Raw genomic sequence first — 21,645 nt, 5'->3', positions numbered from 1 at the left:
ACTATATCATACACAACACTGTTTACACAAATTAGCTGAAGTGCCAGCCAAAGTGACACTGACTAAACTTACTTTGTTTGGTCCTCCGTATAAAATTAGTTTCACGTCTCCCAGCGCCTAACAACGCAGGGAGAACGGCTGAGCAGATATGAATTAAAGATAATGCCAAGCCACAGCACGTCTGTCTCTGCCTCGAAACCATCTGGACGTTCAATATTACATCCTCGTCTACACTTTTCACACTGATCAGGATCACAGTTCTTTGACGTGTCCCCGTGATGCCCATTCGTGGTTGCTGACTGAACACATTTGTCGAGGTATCACTCTCGTTCTTGAGGTAGTCATGCGACGGCCTTTACAGAAGTTGTCTGTTTGAGAAGTCACAGCTGGAGCAGAGATGAGAGCCGCTAACCTACAAAAACATCATGTTAAAGTAATTTCATTAGATGTAAAATTTGCTATATTTTAAGAAATAGACACGCTGAAATATTAGCTTTGTTTTATGAAGTGATAAAATGGTTAAAATTTTGGTGTCAAAGAAAAGTGACCGGAGAACTGGAAGCATAACTTAACCGCTTTGTGATCTAACATGTTGTGATCCTATTAATAATCATGCAGGCTCAGCATCATTGCACTGGACTGGTAGAGGCAAATTAACATAATCATTGTCTTCATTAGCATAATTTCTGTGCTAGTTTGTCTGTGTTACTTACTGTAACGTATAGCACAATAGAGACACCCAGCAGAATGCTACAAGCTGCAGATAACAGCAAACCACAGACTCTCACTGAGCTGTGAGAGAGCCACACACTATGATACAAACACAGATACACCTTTGCATAAACACAGTTACACACACTTCAAACACATGAAGCCGATTGCACCCTGACAGCTTTGTTTGCACTTAAGCACTGCCCTCCTCTGACTGTCCAAGGAAGTGCATACAGTCCATACAGCTACTCATCAGCGCTGCTCCGAGTCATTACACTCTTTAAAGCAAAGATGATTTCAAGATTAATTTTATTGCTGGTAAAGAGCCTGCAGAAGGTGGATGAGCGGAGTCCTCCCCACCCCATTCTCATCCCCCCATCACCACCACATCCAGTGCCATTTGTTGTTGGACTGCACCCCTTTGGCACTAGACAGGAATCACTTCCTCAGAACATGATGTGGGAGGTGTTCAAAGATAGACGCTGACAGAAATCTGCTGCCGTTGCCAAAAGCGCTGGCATTTCCACGACACAAGCAGTGACTCTCAGACGGATGTGATCCGATCAAATAGACGTGATAAAAACGTGTGAATTTGGACAAAAAATAGCAATCAGATTGAATAAATACAAGCTAGAGGTGGGCATAAACAACCTGAAAAATAACTCACAGTATGTTGCTATGCTGCAAACAAAAAAAAAGTATCTTTCAACAGGAAAAATATATCTTATTTGCCAGCGTAGCCCTTTGGTTAGATTCTGACTGGTGGTGTTGTTATTTTAAGCTCAACCAGCTGGTAACTTGATGATACTCAAAGTTGTTTAGTGGCCAAAAACGGATACATTTTCCATCTTTTTTTCCAAGCCTGTACAAACTGCTCTTCAGCATTTAAGCAGAAAGTAATTAAACTCCCAGTAGACTCTAATCAGCATTCATGAGTGGCATCGGCTCTAAGTATGATATACAGTACAGCCCCTGTCAAGGTGATTTCTCACCTCTCACCATTTCCTCCAACAGCTCTCACCATGGCCATCACACACACACACACACACACACACACACACACACACACACACACACACACACACACACACACAGCTGTTGTGTGCTTGTCCCTCCCAAATTAATACCCACAAGTAAAACCGTGACCTGCAGAAGGCAGCCCCGACCCGCCGTCCCGGAGCGACTCAGTGGATCCACCCCCTGAGCACGTGGCTCTGTCTGTCTTCCCCTACTCTCCCACCCACCCCCAAAGACTGAGCAAGGACAAGAGCTTGCAAGAGATGAATAAGGTAATCGCTGGCACGGTACTATAAAGCGTAGGCGTGCGTGATAAAAGATCGCTGATTTGTTTGTTAAGCAAATTAAAAACAACTGAAGTTCTTTAATTTTTTCTGATTATTTCTTTACTCCATACTTCTCCTCACAAAAGGAGCAGTTGTGGAAGTCCTGAAGGATTGCACCCTGGCTAGACCACAGAAAATAAAAGAGACTCAAGGCTTCAGAGACAATAATGGACCTTGTCTGTACAGTCACCAAATGGCTACTGCTTGGTTAGCTGCAAGCTCCATTTTGGGACCTTTGGTTCCCACATTTAATTAAAAATCCATTATCACCTCTTAGCATAGCGAGCAGCACTTCAGCCTATACTATACAGATCTGCACTCCTAATTGGCCTTAAATGGCTAAATTTATTTTCATGCAACCGGACTTCAAGTTTTCTTAAAGGGGAAGTCAAACTATTGCAAGTAGCTTGGACTCGTTTTTAAAAAATAACCCCCCTTGGCAAAAGTGCACCAGTGTTACAACAAATGATTCTCAGGTATTAGAGTGTAGACACACACCGCAACAGACCTTGTGGCAGACCTTGCAGGCAAACTGTTTTTAGGTGATGCATTAATATTCAGAAGGTGATGTTGCCAAAGCACCTTGAGCAGATGCACACTGGCACACACTGATGGTCTGAGTGAGCAGCTGAAGAGGGAACAATGCAAAAGGAAAAGGATAGATAATTCAAAAATAAAACAAAAGGAAAAAAATCCAATTAAAACAAAAGACTGAGTAAAGAAACCAAAATGACGAATTGGGATAAAGCAAAAAAATAAAATAAAAAGAAGAGGAAAATGAGCTCTCCTTCATATTCCAGCACCGCTCTCCTTCATTGTTACCTCGACGATTGCGGCCAGGCCCCAGCTCCCCTGGCAGAACCTAAGTGGCTTGCTGGCATATGGTGTAACCTCCATTTGAGTGCTAAAAGCTGGATATTGTTTTTGTGGAGCAGATGTTGGCGGGCATGGCAAAAGGCACAGCTGACTGGGCTACGCAGCTGGAAACAGTGTATGTGACCCACATACAGGGGGAGCAGTAGTCAACTGAGAGCCACAACCTTAATGGAGAATAGCGAGACATAATATGAAGTTTGTCCCTCTGTTGTCTTTACAAGCATGAAGTTGAAAATAAAGCCAGTTTAGCTGTTTTTAGCTTGTATTCTATTGCTTTTTCTGCTGTTAATTACTCCCTGATAGCATGAATACTATCCAAGCAACTTGATGACTGCTGCACTCTAATTGTAGCCGTAGTGGTAACCTAGAGATGAAAGGATCTGATTTTAATCTAATGCCTCAATCGTGACGTTACAGTAGATGCCTGAAATGTGTCAGGAAGAAGCCTCGATCAGGTCAAAATCAGACTCACAGATTGATGAGAGTTTGTTTCTATGACCGCTTTAATTTGGGGAGTTTTATTCAGGCTAATCACAGCAGGATGGAAAACAACCTCAGCTCTCTGTGCCTCCAAATAATACAGAAACCACCATGTTTTAAATTGGAATTAAATGAGCTTTCATGCCTAGATTTGAGCTAATGAAAACGAAACGAGGACACTTAAGAGTCCTGACCGATTTCTCAAACCCAGAAGTGTCCTGGTGCCAAAAGTGGACAAATGAAGATTATGCTGAGATTATAATAAGGATGCCAAAGCCATTATCCAGTCTACTTTGACAAATGCTGTGCCTTTCTGTGAGCAGATGGGACCTAGAGTTTGGGTGGGGAAACAGGCAGAGTATCCTTCACCCAGTTGGCTAGAAAAGACTAGGATAAACGGCAAGCCGGGACACCGTCAAGAATCCCCAACATTACATGTAATTTTGTGTCTGAGTGCTTAAGTTCTGTTAATTTCGCTCTGTTTGATGAAAACTGACCTGCTAATGCAACAATCAACACTGTAATAGCACGCAGTTATTTATTTTGAGTCATTCTGCATCATTTCATGTCTGTTTATTATCAATGTAATATTAAAAAAAGGATTTTATGATGTTTGCAGGGCCTCAGCGATCCCCCGCTGATGTCCGCCAACGCGAGCCCAAAGCCGCAGACTGAACAAAGCGTTTTGGTTTCACCCTTTTAATTACGAGTGTGTTAAATGCTGTAAAGGCAAAACAAACTGACCAGAGGCTGCAACAAAGCCTGTTTTCCCTGGTGAAAAGGATTAGAATGGCCTGTCACTCATCAGGGTCACGCAGTGCAGGGGCACTACTTAAAAAGTCATTTAGAGAATTAAGATGCCCCCAATCGGGCGAAAACACCACGCTAAATAAAACAGCAAATAAGTGCCCAGCACAGCCTTGAGGCGTCCGCTGTTGCCACTGTTGACCTGTCTCCTGCAAACTATTTTGTTTTGAAGGTCTAAATCTGCTCTGGCCTGTTTAATCTCTCATGGAGGTCTCATTAATTAAGAGGTTTCTGACGGCACACTGATTCCCTCAGAGGGAAAAGCAAAATATGGCCACACCTTTATGCGCTCTAATGAGAACCGTGATTCCCTTTGGCTGGGTTTAGCTACATTTGTTCAGGAGCTCCTACAAACAATAGAAAAAGTGCCTATCTCAATATTTACAATGCAGGTGTCCTCTTTGAAGCTTGCCCCTGACCAAAGGACCTAGGAATGAAAAATCACCTGCAGCAATACGGGATGACAGAGAACAGATGAAAACATACTTTTCACAACGCGATCTGTAATAATTACCACACAATTACCTCTGATTACTGCTGTATTTTCTGCCTGCTGCATATATTATTGTTTTGCTACCTGGAGGGCACAATGCTAAAAAAGCTAGCAAGGAGTCGCACAAATTAATCCACAATTAATTTGTTTTTGAGAAATCCCTTAACCCTCCATCGGCCAAGTTTCCCACAGACCTGATGGACTTACTCTGTAATTTTGACTGTAAAAGGAAAACATGTAATTCTCATCTTTCAGGAACCATTTGATTTTTTTTCCTCCAGCCCAAAACTGGTTGAGGAACAAAGTAATGTGAAGCACACATGGTAAAATCTATCCAGAGCCAATTCTTTCTGTCTGTGTACACATAGCAATACCTTACAAATACCTTGTGCTGCTGTGACACACTGAAAATGCCCGTAAAGGTCGCCTTCTTTCCCAAACTGTTTGAATTTGGCCTCTAGCACAAACGGCAGTGGAGTAACAGCCATTTAAAGAGTGCTTGTAAAATAGGCCCACCAGGTAAATAAAGGGTCACTGATGTACAACTGTCTTGGTTACTAAATGACTTAATATGACTTAATTCGTAATTTATGATATACTGATCAATCAGTAAGAGGAAGCAAGGTTAGACCTGAAAGCTTGGGGTTAGTGTGACTCATGACTTTTTAGATCTAGACACCTTCACAAAGGGTACAGTGAAGCAGCAGTCCAGTGATGCAGGTCTGTATCTACCCATTAAGATGGATAATCTGAGCAGGTTACACAGATTATATCCAGATTACTAAACACTGCTCCTGCCGCTGATCGTCTTCACAGCGGCTCGGAGGACACACTTATGGACACTCAGGGCCTCTGGGACTGAAATCATCGGATAGCGAGATATAGAACTGCTCGAGCTGCTAATACAGAAAAGGTGGACGGTGGGCACGTGAGCGCCAGCTGGTTTAGTATGCTGTGCTGTCAATGAGGGGGAAATGTGAGACCTGCAACACACATCATCAAAAAAATCAAAAAATATCTTTAAAAGAACTACAAAAGGTCATCAACACCACACAAGTTTAAGTTACACTGAAAAGCTATTTTTCTAGCTCATTAGTTTGTTTAGCTCATACAGGATTTACTATTAATTGCCCAATTTATAAATGCAACTTGCAAAAAACGACATGCGATAATTTTCTTTGACAAGGATCATTTTTACAGTAAAGGTTCTTTAGGACAAATGGGATGATTTATGTTTATTTTTTACAGTTGAAGTTACTTACATTTTATTCGTTTTATTTTGTATTTCAAACTCAGATTCTAATAGTCTATTTCTATAAGAAATTGTAGTTGATGCTATGCTATGAAATGCAGATTTAACAGTGTTTTAAATCATCTCTGGGGTGTCTTAATTAAGAACTGTTTGAAATACCTCCTGAATAAATGGTAACCTGTCAGCACCTGACACTGGTAAATACTGCACTTGATCCAGGAGTTTCTCCATAGGATCAGTGTGGGCTGATGCACTATGGCAGTGTGCTGTGCTGAGAGTGACATCCTGATTCCTGAGCTTCTGCATGAGTCAGTCCCATCCTTCCATCTCTCGTGGAGGCCTCACCCTCACGTCTCATATCAGCCTGACTTTGATGGACACATGGTCCCCCTGTGCTTGGCAGGACGGTCTTTTGAGGAACTTGAACAAAAATGGCAACAGTGATCGGGTCGACACTCTTCCCCGCCCCCTTACACAAAAGAAAAGAAAAGAAAAAAAGAAAATTGCACACCGTTTTTTCACTAGGTGATGGTTCGTGAAGAAAGACCCGAGCACTTCAACTTACAATCACCTTGACAACATTGGTAAAAGTTATTTGTATTTATATCTATCATATAAAAAGTTAGGTGAACATATACAATGATAAATACCTGACAGAAAACAAACTGCTGCTGTATCTATCAAAATAACTGCAGTGTTATTCAGTTAGTGTAACAAATAGATGTGCAGCAGACTATAAACACTCTACCTCACGGGTCTGAGCATAACTTGGATCGATTGTGCACTCAGAACATAATTGCCAACACATCACATACAGTGCTAAAACTCTTCATACTCTTAATTCAGCATGGCGGCACACTTGACTGAAGCAAGGTCTCCTCCTTCGCCAACAGACAAAGGGAGTCCTTCACTACGTCTGTGTCAGTCTGCTCATCCCATTATATCCACTCTGCTGCTCCCAGTCATCAGCTATGACGAGCCTTCACCTGAGTTGACAGGTGACTGTCCTGAGGCAGCGCAGCGCCCAACAGGGGAGCCTTAACCTGCCAACTATCTGTCAGTTTCCCAAAACCAGCTCTGTCATGTCATCTCCTCCATGCCAATCACGGTGACACATCAAGTTTGTGTCAGGAAACAGTGTTGAAGATTACAATCTAATACAACACTGCCCTGAGCAAATGGGAGAGGCAGGCAATTATTATGACACGGCGATGGTAATGTAAATGTTGGCAGGTCACATGAAAATAATTACAAACAGGACATTTCTTCCTAAAGGTTTGACTTTTGTCTGTGCAGTATGAGGGGTGATGATTCAAGAGGGCAAATTCATAAGAACATAAAAGATTCAACACAAAGATAAAGACAAAGACGGACGTTATTCAAATATCATCTTCATGCTTCATACTTTGCTTCCATGTAGCCAGACTTTCTGGCTTTTTTCACTCATTTTCCGTTCAGTCCTTGTGCCTTACCGTTTTCATAGGAGTGGTCTTTGTTTGTTTAAAAAGCCACTTTATCGTGCCCTGAATCATTCAAGCATAAAAAGATACCCAACTCAACCAGACTCGTGCCTACACATCTACTTTCAAGCTAATTAGAACTGCACCAACTTTTGCCTAATATATTATATTTCCATTTATTCTATTTATTTCCCATTTCAAAAGTCGCTCCACCTATTTCCCATTTTCCTAGCAACACATAAAAACATTAGGGGCGGTTCAAGACTTTCACGCATAACAAAACATCAAACTATATCCCTGTTGGTACAATAATAATTGACTTATAATTTAATTAACTGAAAGAAAATTGATCAGTAATTGGTGTGTTAGTATGTCAACCATATAAATAATTTGGAAAGCACCAAAAACCTCTAAGACAAATTCTAAAATAAAAGTAGGGTGAATATTTTAACATCTACATTCACAGAGTGACTTGAAGTATGACTCCTAGTGAATGCTAATATATCCCAGTATCTGTTCATTACCTGAAAACAATTTTGTTAATTCAGTGTAACTGCTGTGTCTTAAATCTCACTGATCCATATTTAAACTTGCTAATTTGAGTGCATTCACGCTTAAAAACAAAAGCGGGTATCAAAAAATTGATGCTGTACACTTCTTACCCTCAATGTTCACCATCTTAGCTACACAATGGAAAAAAAGTAACTACCAACTGAAGGATTGCTTGGTAAGTCCAGAGACAGTATTAAAATATGGATATAGATTCCAAAGTATAAAAACAAAGACAGAATGGAAACACCTTTGACCTGCATTCTACATAAAGACCACCAGATAGCGATGGCTAAAAACCTTTTGGTCCCAACAGATGTCAGTGGGAAACATCTTTCTGTCCTGACCTTTGTAAACACTTTCCTGTTGGCTTTATGGGTACAGTAACTCATTTGGGTCATACAGAATTCAAACTATGAATATTTTATGAAATTTGGTCAACCTGTGCTTCAAAATGGAGAATTATCTGTGTCGTGAAAGCGGACACCCATTGGCTAATGGGTGACTAACGAGTGACTTAAGTGTGGCTCAAGTCTTTAGCCAATGATCATATCTGGTTTTGTAGCCAATGGTGATGGCAGAAATGTTCCTCAGAAGGTTTAAACTGCCTGTGGGTGCAGTCTGACCACCGCAACCTTTTTTTTGGTGTTTTAGTTTGTTAATCCTTTGCCTTCAGTGTTGAAGAGAGGATTGACAACCTGTAAATATTTGCAAAAATGCAACAGATGCAAAATGCACATGACAATCATGTTCAAAAATAAAATCTATAATTTTGCATAATTGTCTATCTTTATAATCTGGATGTAAGGAAGTGTAGGCCTGGTAGGTAAGTAAGAGATGTAACTATGCAAGTTAGTAAGATTAGGTTTTCCAGCCAAAAATGGCTCTTGAATGAAGGTGACATTATTTTATGAACTACTATTTGCAATTTGATGAAATATATTTTATATCTGTATCTGTGCACTTCTCATTGTGACTCCCCAAACTCTCACATTTCTGTTGTCCTTTGTTTCTGACTAGACTGAGATTCATTTGCAGAATGGTAAAGGTTGAACTGACCTAGCCCTGTAATCACCGATTTTTGGGTGCTGGGGGGGAGCAAAGCAGTCTGTGCCATATGGCTAACGATCACAATAATAAATCAATTTTAGGCACCCCGTCATAATTTATCTAAGATATTGTGAATTTTTCCATTCAGTTGTTTCCAGTTACTTGTCATGGCATTCCAGGAGCTCATTTGAAAAGTGGCAACGAGGCAAGCAGGCAGAGTTTTAACCCACTGCTGAGATTTTACATGGGACTAATCATGAATCATTGATTGATTGAAACTCTGTTATCAGTGGAGGCTTTTTCCTCCCCGTATGTAAATGAGTAACCTTTAGGAGGGCTCTGAGTGGCAGCTGTGGCAGATGGGCAGTAACTGTAATGGGGTGGAGGTTGGCCTGAATAAATATCCCATAGTCTGGAGCTTACCTAGTATATACACTGCCCATGGAGGCTTCATGATGAGCCTATGCCAAAAGAAAGGTTAAGACTACAAAACAAGGAGTATCTGGGTTGATTTGCTGATTAGAGAAAATCAGTGGAGGGGGACAAGGATTTAAAGTGACCTAGCAGCAAGATGCAGCCTCACTGACTCTTAATTTTAACTTGTGTCAAAAGTGTGGACTTCAAACTAACAGTGCCATTATGTGGATTGCGTTCAACAAAATAACAATCATGATACATAAAAATGCTCTGAATCACATTTAGTATGATATTTTAGATCATACTAACTTTAGATATTTGGGATTCAGGTATTTGTTTTACTTTGATATTGCAAAGCACCATTTGCTAGCAATAGTTGGTGCAACTTTCCCAAAGTGCAGGGTAGGAGTAGGGTTAGGGTTTGCACATATGATGATTTAAACCTCACAGGGTTATTAGTGCAGCAGAGAAAAGCAGACGTGCAGGAGGAGAGCTAGGGCTTTTTAGAAAAATCCAGTTTCATCAAAATTTGTGATGGTGCGCTCTCTTATCTTTAAGCATCATTCTTTAGACCCCGAGCGTCCATATTAACAGAAACATAGTACCTTAAAAATTAAGAAGGACCTAGTACTAGTAGATGTCTAGATAGTCATAAAATTCAAATGCCCTGTTAAGAAAACAGTGTTAAAAAATAGATAAGTTTATCTTTAAGTGGATGAACAGAGATGGAGGCAGTGTTAGGTGTCCATCTGAGGCACTGAGTGATTAAGCATTTTGATTTGATGTAATTAGTTAAAACCATAAACACAGGGGAGGACGTCGCCGAGTACCACCTATTTCAGTTTGAGACTTTTGAGGAAGAGAGAAGCAAAAAGATTTTTATGTAGATAGAAAGAGAAAGACGGCAAATTCATCGGGAGAGAAAAACTAAGACAGGCACAGAAAGTGATGAAGACTCAAAAGTAATAAAAAGCCGCAGAGACAAGTTAGGTCACCCTGCTCGTGATCTGAAAGCCACACAGAGAGCAAATGAAAACATGGCAGCACAGACTCAGGCCTACTGAGAGGCAGAGGTGGAAATGTCCATTTTCCCCCACAGCCTTAAATTATCGTGACAGCCAGTGGCTTCTTGCTACTGCAAAAGTGAGTGATTAGTATTATCGTTTAAATTGTAATTTGGCAGTTAATTAAAGTGACCTTGGTGTCTATTGCTGCATCTGTAAACGGGCAACCAGAGTGCCGTTCCGTCTCTCAGCCGTCTGTGAGGCCGTTGTCACCGGGGCCCGCTACAGGATTAAGTCACCCTGGTGACAAAACCAAATTAAGCAGCTGTCACCGCCTACCTGCAGCTCGGAGCTTAAGATGATCAACTTATGACCGGTCGGGGAGCAGAGCCTTTTCCTGCTCTCCCTCCTCCCATTATCATTCAGTAATTCATGATTAGTTTTAAAGGTTTTTTTTTTTTTGGAGCATCATTAAAAGCTCGATGTTAAGAGCGCGTTGCATGAAATCATCAGTGCCACGTGTTAATGTCTGATGAAAAGTCTGTGACAACATCTTTAAAACTCAGTGGAGTGTCTTTAACAATTAGTTGTGTAGCTCTGACTGTGGAAAATTGTTCGCTGCAATTTCAGAGTCGGACTAAAGCGTGCAAAATGAAAAATAACAGAAATGCAAATGTTTGAGATTGCTGGCCTTTAATGTTCTAATACTGAGGGAGAGATCCGACATGACTGAGGGGAACTGCTGGAAGGTGTCCACTCGGTAAACAGCAGGATTTTATGATAAATATTTCATATGGTGATGTAAACTATAAAGTAAAAATGGACATACACAGAAAATATGCTCACACATTATCCCAAGAGAAATACATTTCTATAAGGCTGCATTCTTAATTTATTGACTGTATAAATGTTTCATACTCTCAAAACAGTTTAAGGTAAAAAAAAACAACTAAAAAAACAAAATCACATGAAACTTGGAAATTACATCTCTGCTAAACTTACTTCCCCTCCACTTGCCTATCAACTTCAGCTTAAGGCTCACGATTTGTTGGATATAAACAATTTTTGTTGTTTCGTCTCTGCACACCAAAATCTCTGGATTTTAAATCATTCAAGATATGACAGAAGAACAACTATTTGCGAATTGCAGTCATTTTATACTCAAACTTAATCGCACATCTTTTTTTATATAAGCAGTCAATGACTGCTTGAAGCATAGAGCCTATGGACAAAACCTGATGCTTCTTCAATGAGTTGAGAGCAGGTGAGTTGCTTCTGCAGTATGCTTTAGGTAATTATCCACTGGCACTCTGAAGCTTTGACCAATCAGAGACCTGGCTCCACTGGCAGCCCTTTATACCTATGTCACAACATTGCGTCCAGCATGTTTAAAGGATAATGTGGTATATGGTATCATGAAGTGTTTCTCTCCTTCTCCCCACTTTTCTCCTCCCGTTATTCTCGTACGAGTTGATCTTGGTTTCGTCTATTCAAAAAGATTTTCAGTACCATGGAGACTTTTTTTAGATGTTTTCTGGTAAAGTCTAATTTGGCCTTCCTCGTCTTGAGTGTAGCTAGTGGTTTGCACCTTGTTGCTCTGTATTTATATTCAGGAAAACATTGTTTGATTGCAGAGCATCACAACAGTATGCCTTCCTCCTTGAGGGTCTTCTTCACTTGGTCATATTTTTGTGAGGTTGTTTTTCTTAACCATGGAAATAATTCTGTCATCATGCGCTTTAGTTTTCTTCTGTTGTCTTTCAGAAATTTTGAATGTCCTGAGCTGGCAGCAATGCACCAGATTGTTCAAATCTTTGCTCTCTGAGTTTTTTTGGTTTTTTTAGCCTAATAATTGCTTCCCAGACTTACACTGATATCTCTTGGGGACATGTATTTAACATTCTAGTGGAAAGATATTAAATAGAAATTTAACATTTTGAATTAACTTCATCTATTATGTCGGCTTCATCTGTCATCTTTTGTTTTGCAATTTGTCAGCACTGATATAAAGAACCAATAAATGAGGAGACATGTGACTCCAATGCACTGAATTATATTGAACCAGGTTTTATCTGGAAGTAGTTCAAGTCAAATCTCTAACTGAACGCGCTTTTCATTCCTTTGGCCTTCTGTTGCAGCCTCATTACCACAAGCGCACTATTACTAATGTTAACCTGTCCCAGTGTAAATTTCTCTATTATGCACATCAGGATTAATGGAAAGGAGGAGATGGCATGAAACTTTGTTACTTTTTTACTAATAAACAATAGACAAACTACAAGTCAAAGATAAAGCCCACGTTTCACTCTAGCTCAGTACTGTGGATGTTACAGTCAGAAGGCTACTTTTGACCATGGAACCAATAAACATCAATACAGATGATACAGAGTGCAGGACCAATACAGAGTTCATGTTACAACAAACACTGCTGTTGTTAATGAAGTGACTCATATATGTGCACACAAATGTCACACTCATTCTTATCAGACCTGTGCTCAGCCCGATATTTTAAAGATATGAGAATTACACCCCGTTACCAACTCAAGTATGCAAAAACAATTTTCATAGGTTATTATAAGTTGACGCTGAGTCACTATCACATTTTCATGGCTTAGAGTAACGCTTGAGTACAACCGAGCCATTATTAATGCTATCAGTAATATGTCAAATGTGTGAAAAAGGTTATAGCAGGCGTCCAAGCACTCAGACATAATCAGCCAAATAACTCCAAGAACCTCTGTGATCTCTTTGCAAAGCAGAGCCTTCAAATGATGCTGTCCTCAGAGACTGTGATCACGGGATTTCGGTATAGTTAAAAAATGATGGCCTCAGAATACTTCTCCACAGACTCATCAGCCTGAAAGACAACTGCACGCAGATTTAACACTCAAGCGTGCAGCTTTACGTAGCTGAGGTTAAAACAGGTGGCAGGAGATGCAAGGGGTGGGTGAGTAGGGAGAGTTGGTGTGGGAGACATCACAACAAGCCCTCATGATAAAACAGGCCCATACAGACTGACAGCAGGTAAATTGTATGTCAGCAAGGTCTGCATTTCAATCCTTGCATATTTTCAACAGGCCCGGATGAAAAGCCTCCCTGCTTCGCTGCCTGCAAACAGTCTGATTCAGTGCTAACTGTTTTTGATTAAAATGTCAATAAGGCTGTGGGCTCCTTTCATCTCTTGGGGCCCCAAGCTGTCTGTCTGCTACTCACACCCCCAGCCCCCACAAGCAGGGTTCGACTCGTGACATGGGCAGCTATTTATCTACTCTGGGAATTGTGTCAGGTAATAAGCCCGGTCTCTGGGGAGCATTTAGCCTGATAGGAAAAGCTGATTGGGACAAAAGGCCCCTGAATCTTATTCTGCCTCCCGCAGTAGCAGGTGACTGCCGAGGTAAACACAGTTCTCTTGGGATGAAGAAAGGCACAGGGAAGATTTGGGGTAATACACAGTGGAAACAAGCAAGTGTGTTTAATCAGAGCAGAAATTGTGATTCACTGAAGAGGAAAGAAACACCCAGGGTGCTGTTTGCCTCAATCATTAGCAGAAGATACAGTAGTGGTAACATTGCACTATACTTGCTCTAAACATAAAAGCAAACCCATAAAACAGAGGAGACTTGCTACCCTGGTACATTGTGACGGATTTTATCTGCTCACCAGAAGAAGAAAAAAGCCACGAACTGATGTCATAAAAAACTCAGCCAGTAGATTACAACACTTACCCAAAAACAGGCACATGAGGATGCTGTCTTGTTTGGCTTTGTTTGTTTGAGCCTGAGAGAAGCAGAGAGGAGAAGGCAGGATGGTCAGAGCAAGCAGCAGCTGTATCCACAGATGCTCATGTAAAAACATCCTTATTCACATGTTCCCCTCCACTTGTTTGTTTCCTGGTAATTTAGCCCTTCAGCATGAGAAAAAAAATGCTGCTTTGTTTTCATACTAACAAGGCAATTAGCAATCATTACAAATTTCTACTCTGGGTGGCCTACAGGCAGATACTGGTAATGATTTCACCACATTATTTAATCTACAATTCATGGGTCTGAGAGCACATGTAAGACAATAAGATATGCATAAAAGTTGGAATCCTGAATCCTGGGCGAAAAATTTATTTTTCTGCCACCACTCCCTCTGCCATATCTTATTAACCCTATGTGCATAATAGATCTCCAATATCTGCATAGTTTAGGTGAGCGCGGGGCAAGTGTTTCAGGTAAAGCAGTTAGGTGGAAATTACAGCAGACAGGAGGCACTGACACCAAAAAGGGTTATAAACGGTGCTCCCTACTCCCCAAGGACGATCTGTCACACTGCAATCACCGGTAAGGCCACCGGGAGACCAGAGCAGACCAGAGGGAAGGGAGACGGGACTCCTGACAACTAAATGACAACTACACATAAAACAGAATTGGTTACATTAGAGCAAGTGCAACAGTTAAAATTTGCCTAACAACTTTAGTCATGTGGCTTGGCAAAAAAGCAGCGGACGCCAGAAACCAGCCCAGGTTGTAAACATAGCCATAAACTATGAGCATTTAGTGTGGCTAGCAGGTTGGAAGCAGCTTTTCACAAAGCTAGCTGTTAATTAAACAGCTTCAAACACTGTTACTGACCTCTGTCAACGTCCTTGCACTCAATACAGCCAAACCTTCCTCTGTGCAGCTGGCATGATTTCACCACGCAAAAATAAATAAATAAAAACGGAAAAGAAACAAAGAAGACTTCCTGAATCAAATTTAATTTAATCTGATTAAATTTGGATGATTTCATAGGTCCAGTTTGACAGCACCTTTATAAACATCTGCATCTAACCTAACTGACCGAACCATAACATCAGTCAGAGCACAAACACAGCCAACATGCTAATTTTTCAAAATATGTTAGTTGTTTTATTATGAAATGTCTGCAAGGGCACTATACTACAAGGACAACATGTTTTTTTAAAAGCCCTGATCTTACAATGACATGAAAAACCTTCAAACAACAGACTGTATATTAAAGATGGATGCTGCTTCTGGAGCTGAAAAGAGAAGCCAATGCAGAAATTCCTCAAACTCACGAGTGGAGGATGCTATTCCTCTAGTTGTAAAAATAAGTTCGACTGTCTAGGAGAGAATGACTCTAATGTTTATCTGTTTTATGACCTCAGTAAACAGTTTCCTGATCACTTTATGTTTCAGCAGCTAGCTTCAAATCTTTTTAATATAGCATGAGCTTGAAGATTATGGCTCCATAAATAAAGCACAGGATTCTTTGAGGAGTGATTTTACAATCTATCCTATCCTGTCACAGATGCTGGGTTTAAAAGATTTAAAGCCACTAATATTTTCATAAATATTAGTGGCTTTACTTCTGTGCAAACAATCTTTATGTGGGAATGATAGGTGTGCAAATCTAAATTAAATTTGCTAATGAGTGAATCTATATTCTCTGGTTATTTACTAAAATAACCATAGCAGATGCACAACCTCCACTTTTCTCCATGTTCATGGTCGCCAGCTCTCTGTGGCCTCATTTCATATGCAGGTTCATCTGGCTCTGGACAAGCGTGGGTCCTTGCTGCAGAGTGGCCCTACAGTCTCCAGGGCCAGGCCCTCTATTCAAGGTCCCCAGGGGCCAACCCCCTACCCTGCTTACCTGCTTCAGTTAATATGAGCAAGCTATGGCTGCCATATGTGAAGCTGTAGGAAAGCAGATGCTGTTTTTCCATTTGTGAAATCAAGTTTTTGGAAAGCAGTCAGCATTTTGATGGTCAGGCTGAAGCAAGTGCAAAGGGGTGAAGGCAGCAGAAAGGCAGCAGGGACAGTTGTTTGGTGTTTTGTGCACATACTGCAAGGTCTCATCATAACTGCGAGGATGTGAGGATATGCTGATCTCGCAAAGTGAGGGCATGCCATTGTTTTTAATGCGTCAACTCCTGCATTCATCCATGAAAGTTCAAAGACACACACACACACACACACGCAGGCATAAACACAGTCACGATGTGTATCTGTCTGTAGCTGAGCAGTTCCTTTGTCAGTCATCTGCTGATACTGATAGACAATACGGGGTTGAGGATGCGTGTCATAAAAGAGAAAAGCCTGAGTGAAATGACAGACTCTCTCGCCATCCCTCTCCTCCACTGCCTCCATCTCTCACTCTCCCCAAACATCTCACCCACAGCAGCCTGGATTGCTATGACAAGCCTGACACCTGTCAGTCATGCACTCACAGACAGGATGGAGAGGACAGCAGCATACACAGGTCCACATGTTAGAGCAGAGTAGTACTGACCTCACTTTACCACTCATCCACACACACACAGTGCACAGGTAGTGCTGCCACACTGGCACTCCTGATGTGGCCCCTGTGAAACAAACTGTTTTTCCTAACGTGGCTGTGTAGCATTTAAAGCAAACAGGGAAATTATTAAATAAAACACTGGTAATTTAATTCCTTCTGCAACAGTCTGACAGCAATAATCCATAAAGTAATACACTGTGTAATGTTTTGATGTGGATAATATTAATGCTACAATTAAAGTTGTGCTGACTTGATGTTTGAAAGGTTAGATTTCACACGATTATGTGCCAAAGCGCCCAACGACCGCCACCACCGACTCCCTCCTGGCGACAAATTTCATTAACAAACCTGATGTATACAGAACGCGCAGCCACACTTCAAATGGAGGACATAAATTTCAGCCTGTGGGGTACAGCGGTCACATTACAACTAATCAAGTGCTCTCCCTGTACCGTTCTGGAAAAAAAAAAAGTCTTCTTCTGTTGAGATGGGTGGGGGAAGATAAAGGAAAATATGACGCTTTATTTCTAATCAGCATAAATTACTAGCATCCATCAGGTGATGCTCAAATTAAAATCCTCATCTGACAAAGCGATGGGAAATGTGCGAGCTCACTCATGAATCAGTGTGATTTAAGCCAATCATAAGACGGCCTCAAAGCCAAAACTCACACTAAGGTTTAACCCAGTTGCCCCTTCTTTACATTCTGTCACTAAATCTTGAAGGGAATGTGTGGTTCTGAAAGCCAGACAGGGTTCAGACACAATCGCAAAGGAAAACAAGTCCTGGCTTCATCGTTAGCGCATGTATCAGTGGCTGTGTTGCACTGTAGCCTTATGTACCGTCTAGGGGTTGCGCTGATCTATTTCATGCCAGACATTTTGTCACAGTAGGGAAACCTCGGGTCTATTAATGAGGGCTGCGTTCTACTTAGAGGAGGTCATGCTTTTGCGCATGCTGGTTAACTGTCATGGCTGACAGGGACACTTAATGCAACTGAGCCATCATTAATCCCACCTATGGTCTCCCCAAAGCAGACAAAATGTCTGGTTTGAGAAAGGTCTATTAGCTACCGCTGCAGCTGATGATACTTTGCTTTATTAATCTGCTAGCACCAACACTGCTCCTGCTCTGAGGTCAAGTGGATCGCCTGCTGAAACAAACCCAGCTGGCAGTTACTGAACATTTCTCTTAAGGATTGCCTCCACACTCTTAACATGTTAACATATTCTCATGCTTTTTTGTTGTTGTTGGGGGTTTTTAATGACACATCCTGAGAGAAACAAGCAGTGAACACTACAGTCAAGGCTGCACCAAAGACAGCCCCCCCAAAAAAAACACTTAAAAAGACAGATAGGGTTTCACAGTATCAAACTAGTGGATCAAATCCTGACAACATGAGGGGCAAGGCCAACTTGTCAGAGCTGGCAATTACAGAACAAGGTTCATCTAACATGGGCAACACATTATTAGCTGCTGACAACACCAGTCAAATCAAAGGATGTTGTCTTTGCTCTATCTTTTCACTTCAGCTCAGCGTGAGAGTCTTTGCTGCTGGTTTGCTGCTCTCATTGACTCTGTTTCACTGTGTGCACGCGTGCCTGTTAATCCTCTGCTCATCTGCAGAGCTCACTGTGAGACACACACACAGAGTGAAGCAGACCCACAATGATCATATTAACTTCACTCGTTCTACTATTTCAAGTACAAACAAAACTCCCAAACAAGTATTAATCTAAATGTTGTGTTTAGTTTTGTTTAGTTTTAACAGAAAGCACCTGCCAGTGTCCAATGTGCTCCAGGCACTGTGGATTTTTTCAAAGTGCTCTGACTTTTTCTTTTATGACTTCTTGAAGACAGTTCCCTGTCCAATCCTCCTGATTCACAAAAAACTGTGAGTCACAAAACACACAAATTTCAGCAGTGTGGACCTGCAACCAGCAGAGTTGCTCCCTCCATGTAACAAGAAAACATATAAGTGAGAGGGGGTTGTGCCCAAAGGCATTGTGGGAGTGGACTTCAGGCAAGCAAGTGGAGAAGGAGGTGGAAGACTATTTTGCATATTGTTAGATCCAACACAAAACACTTGCATTTTCATAGGGGGGCTTACAGGATGTGAGGCATGAGCCTCTGATCAACCAAGGCCTTAGGAAACATGAGCTTCTTTATGTTTTACAGCCTCTTGTCATCATGCAAAATACTCAGCAGTACCTACAGAAGAAGGTAATAGACATGCACATAACTGTACTCCTTGTGCAAAATGCATTATTTCATGAAACTAAAGTATAGCAGAAACACTGCAGAATAAACGAGAACTCTGAGAAATGTCAAGTAAAATGCTTACAGCATCAAAAGAGCAACCCTTCGTTTACAACGATAAACACGTGGCGTCGCATGACTTGCCAGAAGCTCAAGGACAGTACAGTAATGTTTTTATACAATATGGGCTCCACTTTAAATGAGACATATGCGTAAAAAGAGGCGAGAAGAACGGGAGGTTGTATTTAATAGGAAAAAAATCTAAATGTGTATTAGTCTTGACAAAAAAGAAGAGTGTTTATCTGAGATACACATTTGAAGCAGGCGTGAGAACGACAGCGGTGTATAGTCGAAACTTGGCTTACCTGGACTGCCTGGTATTTGCTGTAACTAAGCGGGACTTTATCATGTTGCAGAAAAAACAGAAAAACACAAAAATAAAAACGTGTGCTGTTAAGGGACATTTTTCTAAACTTATTCCAACCAGAAGTTCAGAAAATTAAAAGATTAAAACGGCTCTGCTCTGGCTAAACGGTGAGCTAATTGACAAGCCCCGCCCACTCCCAGACCCGCAAAAGAAAACGTGGAAGGATTGGTAAAATTTAATTTTGCTATTTTTGGTTTTTTATCATCTGTCTGCTATTTTCATAGGTCAGAGTTATTTTTAATGTTGTTGTTTTTGTATTAAAAGTTCACACAATATTAGTCATTAAAAAAAGGACACTTATTAAAAAGCTAAAGGTAATAGCTTTGATTTTACTAGCAAGTTAAAGCCAAATGTTTATCAAGAGGTGATTGTTTTCTCACTGGTCCTTAAAAAAACCAAACCCCTGAGTATGAGATATGTTTTTGCAGCTCGGCATGTAAAGGCAGAGATAATTTTTGTGTCTTTGTTGGCTAAATGGTTTGTGTTATGCCATACACCAACAGCCATCCCAAGGAATTATGGCTTCAGTGTGTTGCCTGCTAAAACTAATCTCAGAAACACTGTAGTCCTGGCAGTCCAAAGATATACCTTTGTCATGATCATTGATTCCTATGACTCTGAGTGAGGCACAGAGTTGTTAGATCAGAACTAGCAACAAACTGTCCTCACCTGAATAATAAAGCATGCATCTAGACTTAGAATGGAGAGAAGTTTACAGTCAGTTTGATACCGATGTTTCATCTGCTCACTATTATGCAAATGACATTTTGGAAAATATTGCACATAAAGATTGTTAATTTTTTAAAGATACAGGGAACATCTGGTCTTTTTTTTACAATATCAATGATACTTCAGTTTAAAATAGAGTCAGAGGAGTGTGGAATCTGTTCTTGGCCTTTTATGTGGCTTTATTAAAGGCTACGTTATTAAAACGCTGTAAATCTCCTAATTTCACAATAACTTTCACTTGTTCAAATTCACATTTTAAACAAATAGCCAGTAGGTGGTGTTTACTTTTAAACTTACTGATTTCTATATCTGAAAAACGAGTAAATAAATTAAAAGGTTTGTCACTTTGTGTTACAATTAATTGCAAAACTAAAAAGTGTACCTATTTTAAGGCTGTCTTTTTCAGTCTTTTTCTTTTTCAGTACAGACAATAGCAACATCTCTGCAATGGTGCAGAGATGTTGGAATAAATTATGGAATAAATAAGGGATCGATAACTGGTTACTATACAGAGCCATAGTTAGAACTTAGCTACGTAGGAGTCAGTTTGAAGCACATCAACAGTATCAGACATAATTCTGCTTTATGGACTATAATCTTACATCTGATATTTATCAGCAAAATAAAACCAACTGAGATTAGCTTAATTTTAAGTACTATTATTTTAACCTAAAGCGTGACGACCTGATGAGAGCTCTGATGTTCTCATACAACGTCCAAACCAGCCACAGGTCGCAGATTTAAAACTGTAGTCACAAAGATAGCACACTCTATATATGAGACATAAAAGCCACTTCAGTGTTTTACAGTTCAACTTATGAAACTAATTAGTGTAATTGATCTAATTATTAGTTAAAGTGCACATATTTAACATTGGTAAGATGTTTAAAAGTGGATGATTAAGAGTACTCTGAAACACCTCTATAAAACATAGGAGGTAAAGAGAGACTACAATGGAACACATCCAATTAATCAAATAAGTGCGGCAATTAACTAAGTGAGTGCTTAAGGGCAGCAGTGGAAGAGAGGACAATTGATTTTCTGTGAAAGTACTTAAGGCCTCACATTTTATTAGAACTAAAGAGTGAAGATGGTTAGGACCCCGAATCCAGATATACTATGTACAATAAAAATGCCCACAGCTGAATTTATAAGATAAAGGCAGAGCAATGTTTAAAAGCAAAGTTCAAAAAGCATAGCAGAAAAATTTAGTACTAATGGAAAGACTTACTGTGTTTGTATTTGCCCAACATTTTTGCAAATGACAATATCCTGAGCTGATTGTGAACCGTGTGGCAGGGAGTTCAAAGACAAGAAACGTATCCAATCAGGGCCGCCTTGGAAGCAGCTCTCCCTGCCTAGATTAGTTTTTTTTTTTTTTTTTTTGAACAGATGGCTTTCAATTTTGAACTTTTGCACTGGTGCAAAAAAAGCTTGGAGAGTCAGGCTGTTTTTCTCACATCACTGACAGAAGCTGCACATCAGATGAAGGGGATGTGT

At 40.5% G+C, this 21,645-nt stretch overlaps 1 protein-coding gene across 1 annotated transcript in view; it reads right to left on the bottom strand.

Annotated features, from left to right (window-relative positions):
• LOC143420419 (uncharacterized) overlaps positions 1–19,477 on the bottom strand; it is a 37,382-nt gene extending 17,905 nt beyond the window's left edge. The window contains exons 1-2 of the mRNA XM_076888578.1: positions 19,355–19,477; positions 14,168–14,219 (exon numbers count right to left, since the gene is read on the bottom strand). Coding sequence (XP_076744693.1) covers positions 14,168–14,219; positions 19,355–19,398 — 96 coding nt within the window. The 5' untranslated portion in view covers positions 19,399–19,477. The remainder of the gene's footprint in view (positions 1–14,167; positions 14,220–19,354) is intronic.
• Between the last annotated feature and the right edge of the window lie 2,168 nt (positions 19,478–21,645).

The sequence above is a fragment of the Maylandia zebra genome, linkage group LG9 (assembly GCF_041146795.1).
Source record: "Maylandia zebra isolate NMK-2024a linkage group LG9, Mzebra_GT3a, whole genome shotgun sequence".
NCBI classification, from domain to species: Eukaryota; Metazoa; Chordata; class Actinopteri; order Cichliformes; family Cichlidae; genus Maylandia; species Maylandia zebra.
The sequence above is the reverse complement of the archived record's forward strand: the minus strand, read 5'-3'. Positions and strand labels throughout refer to the sequence as shown.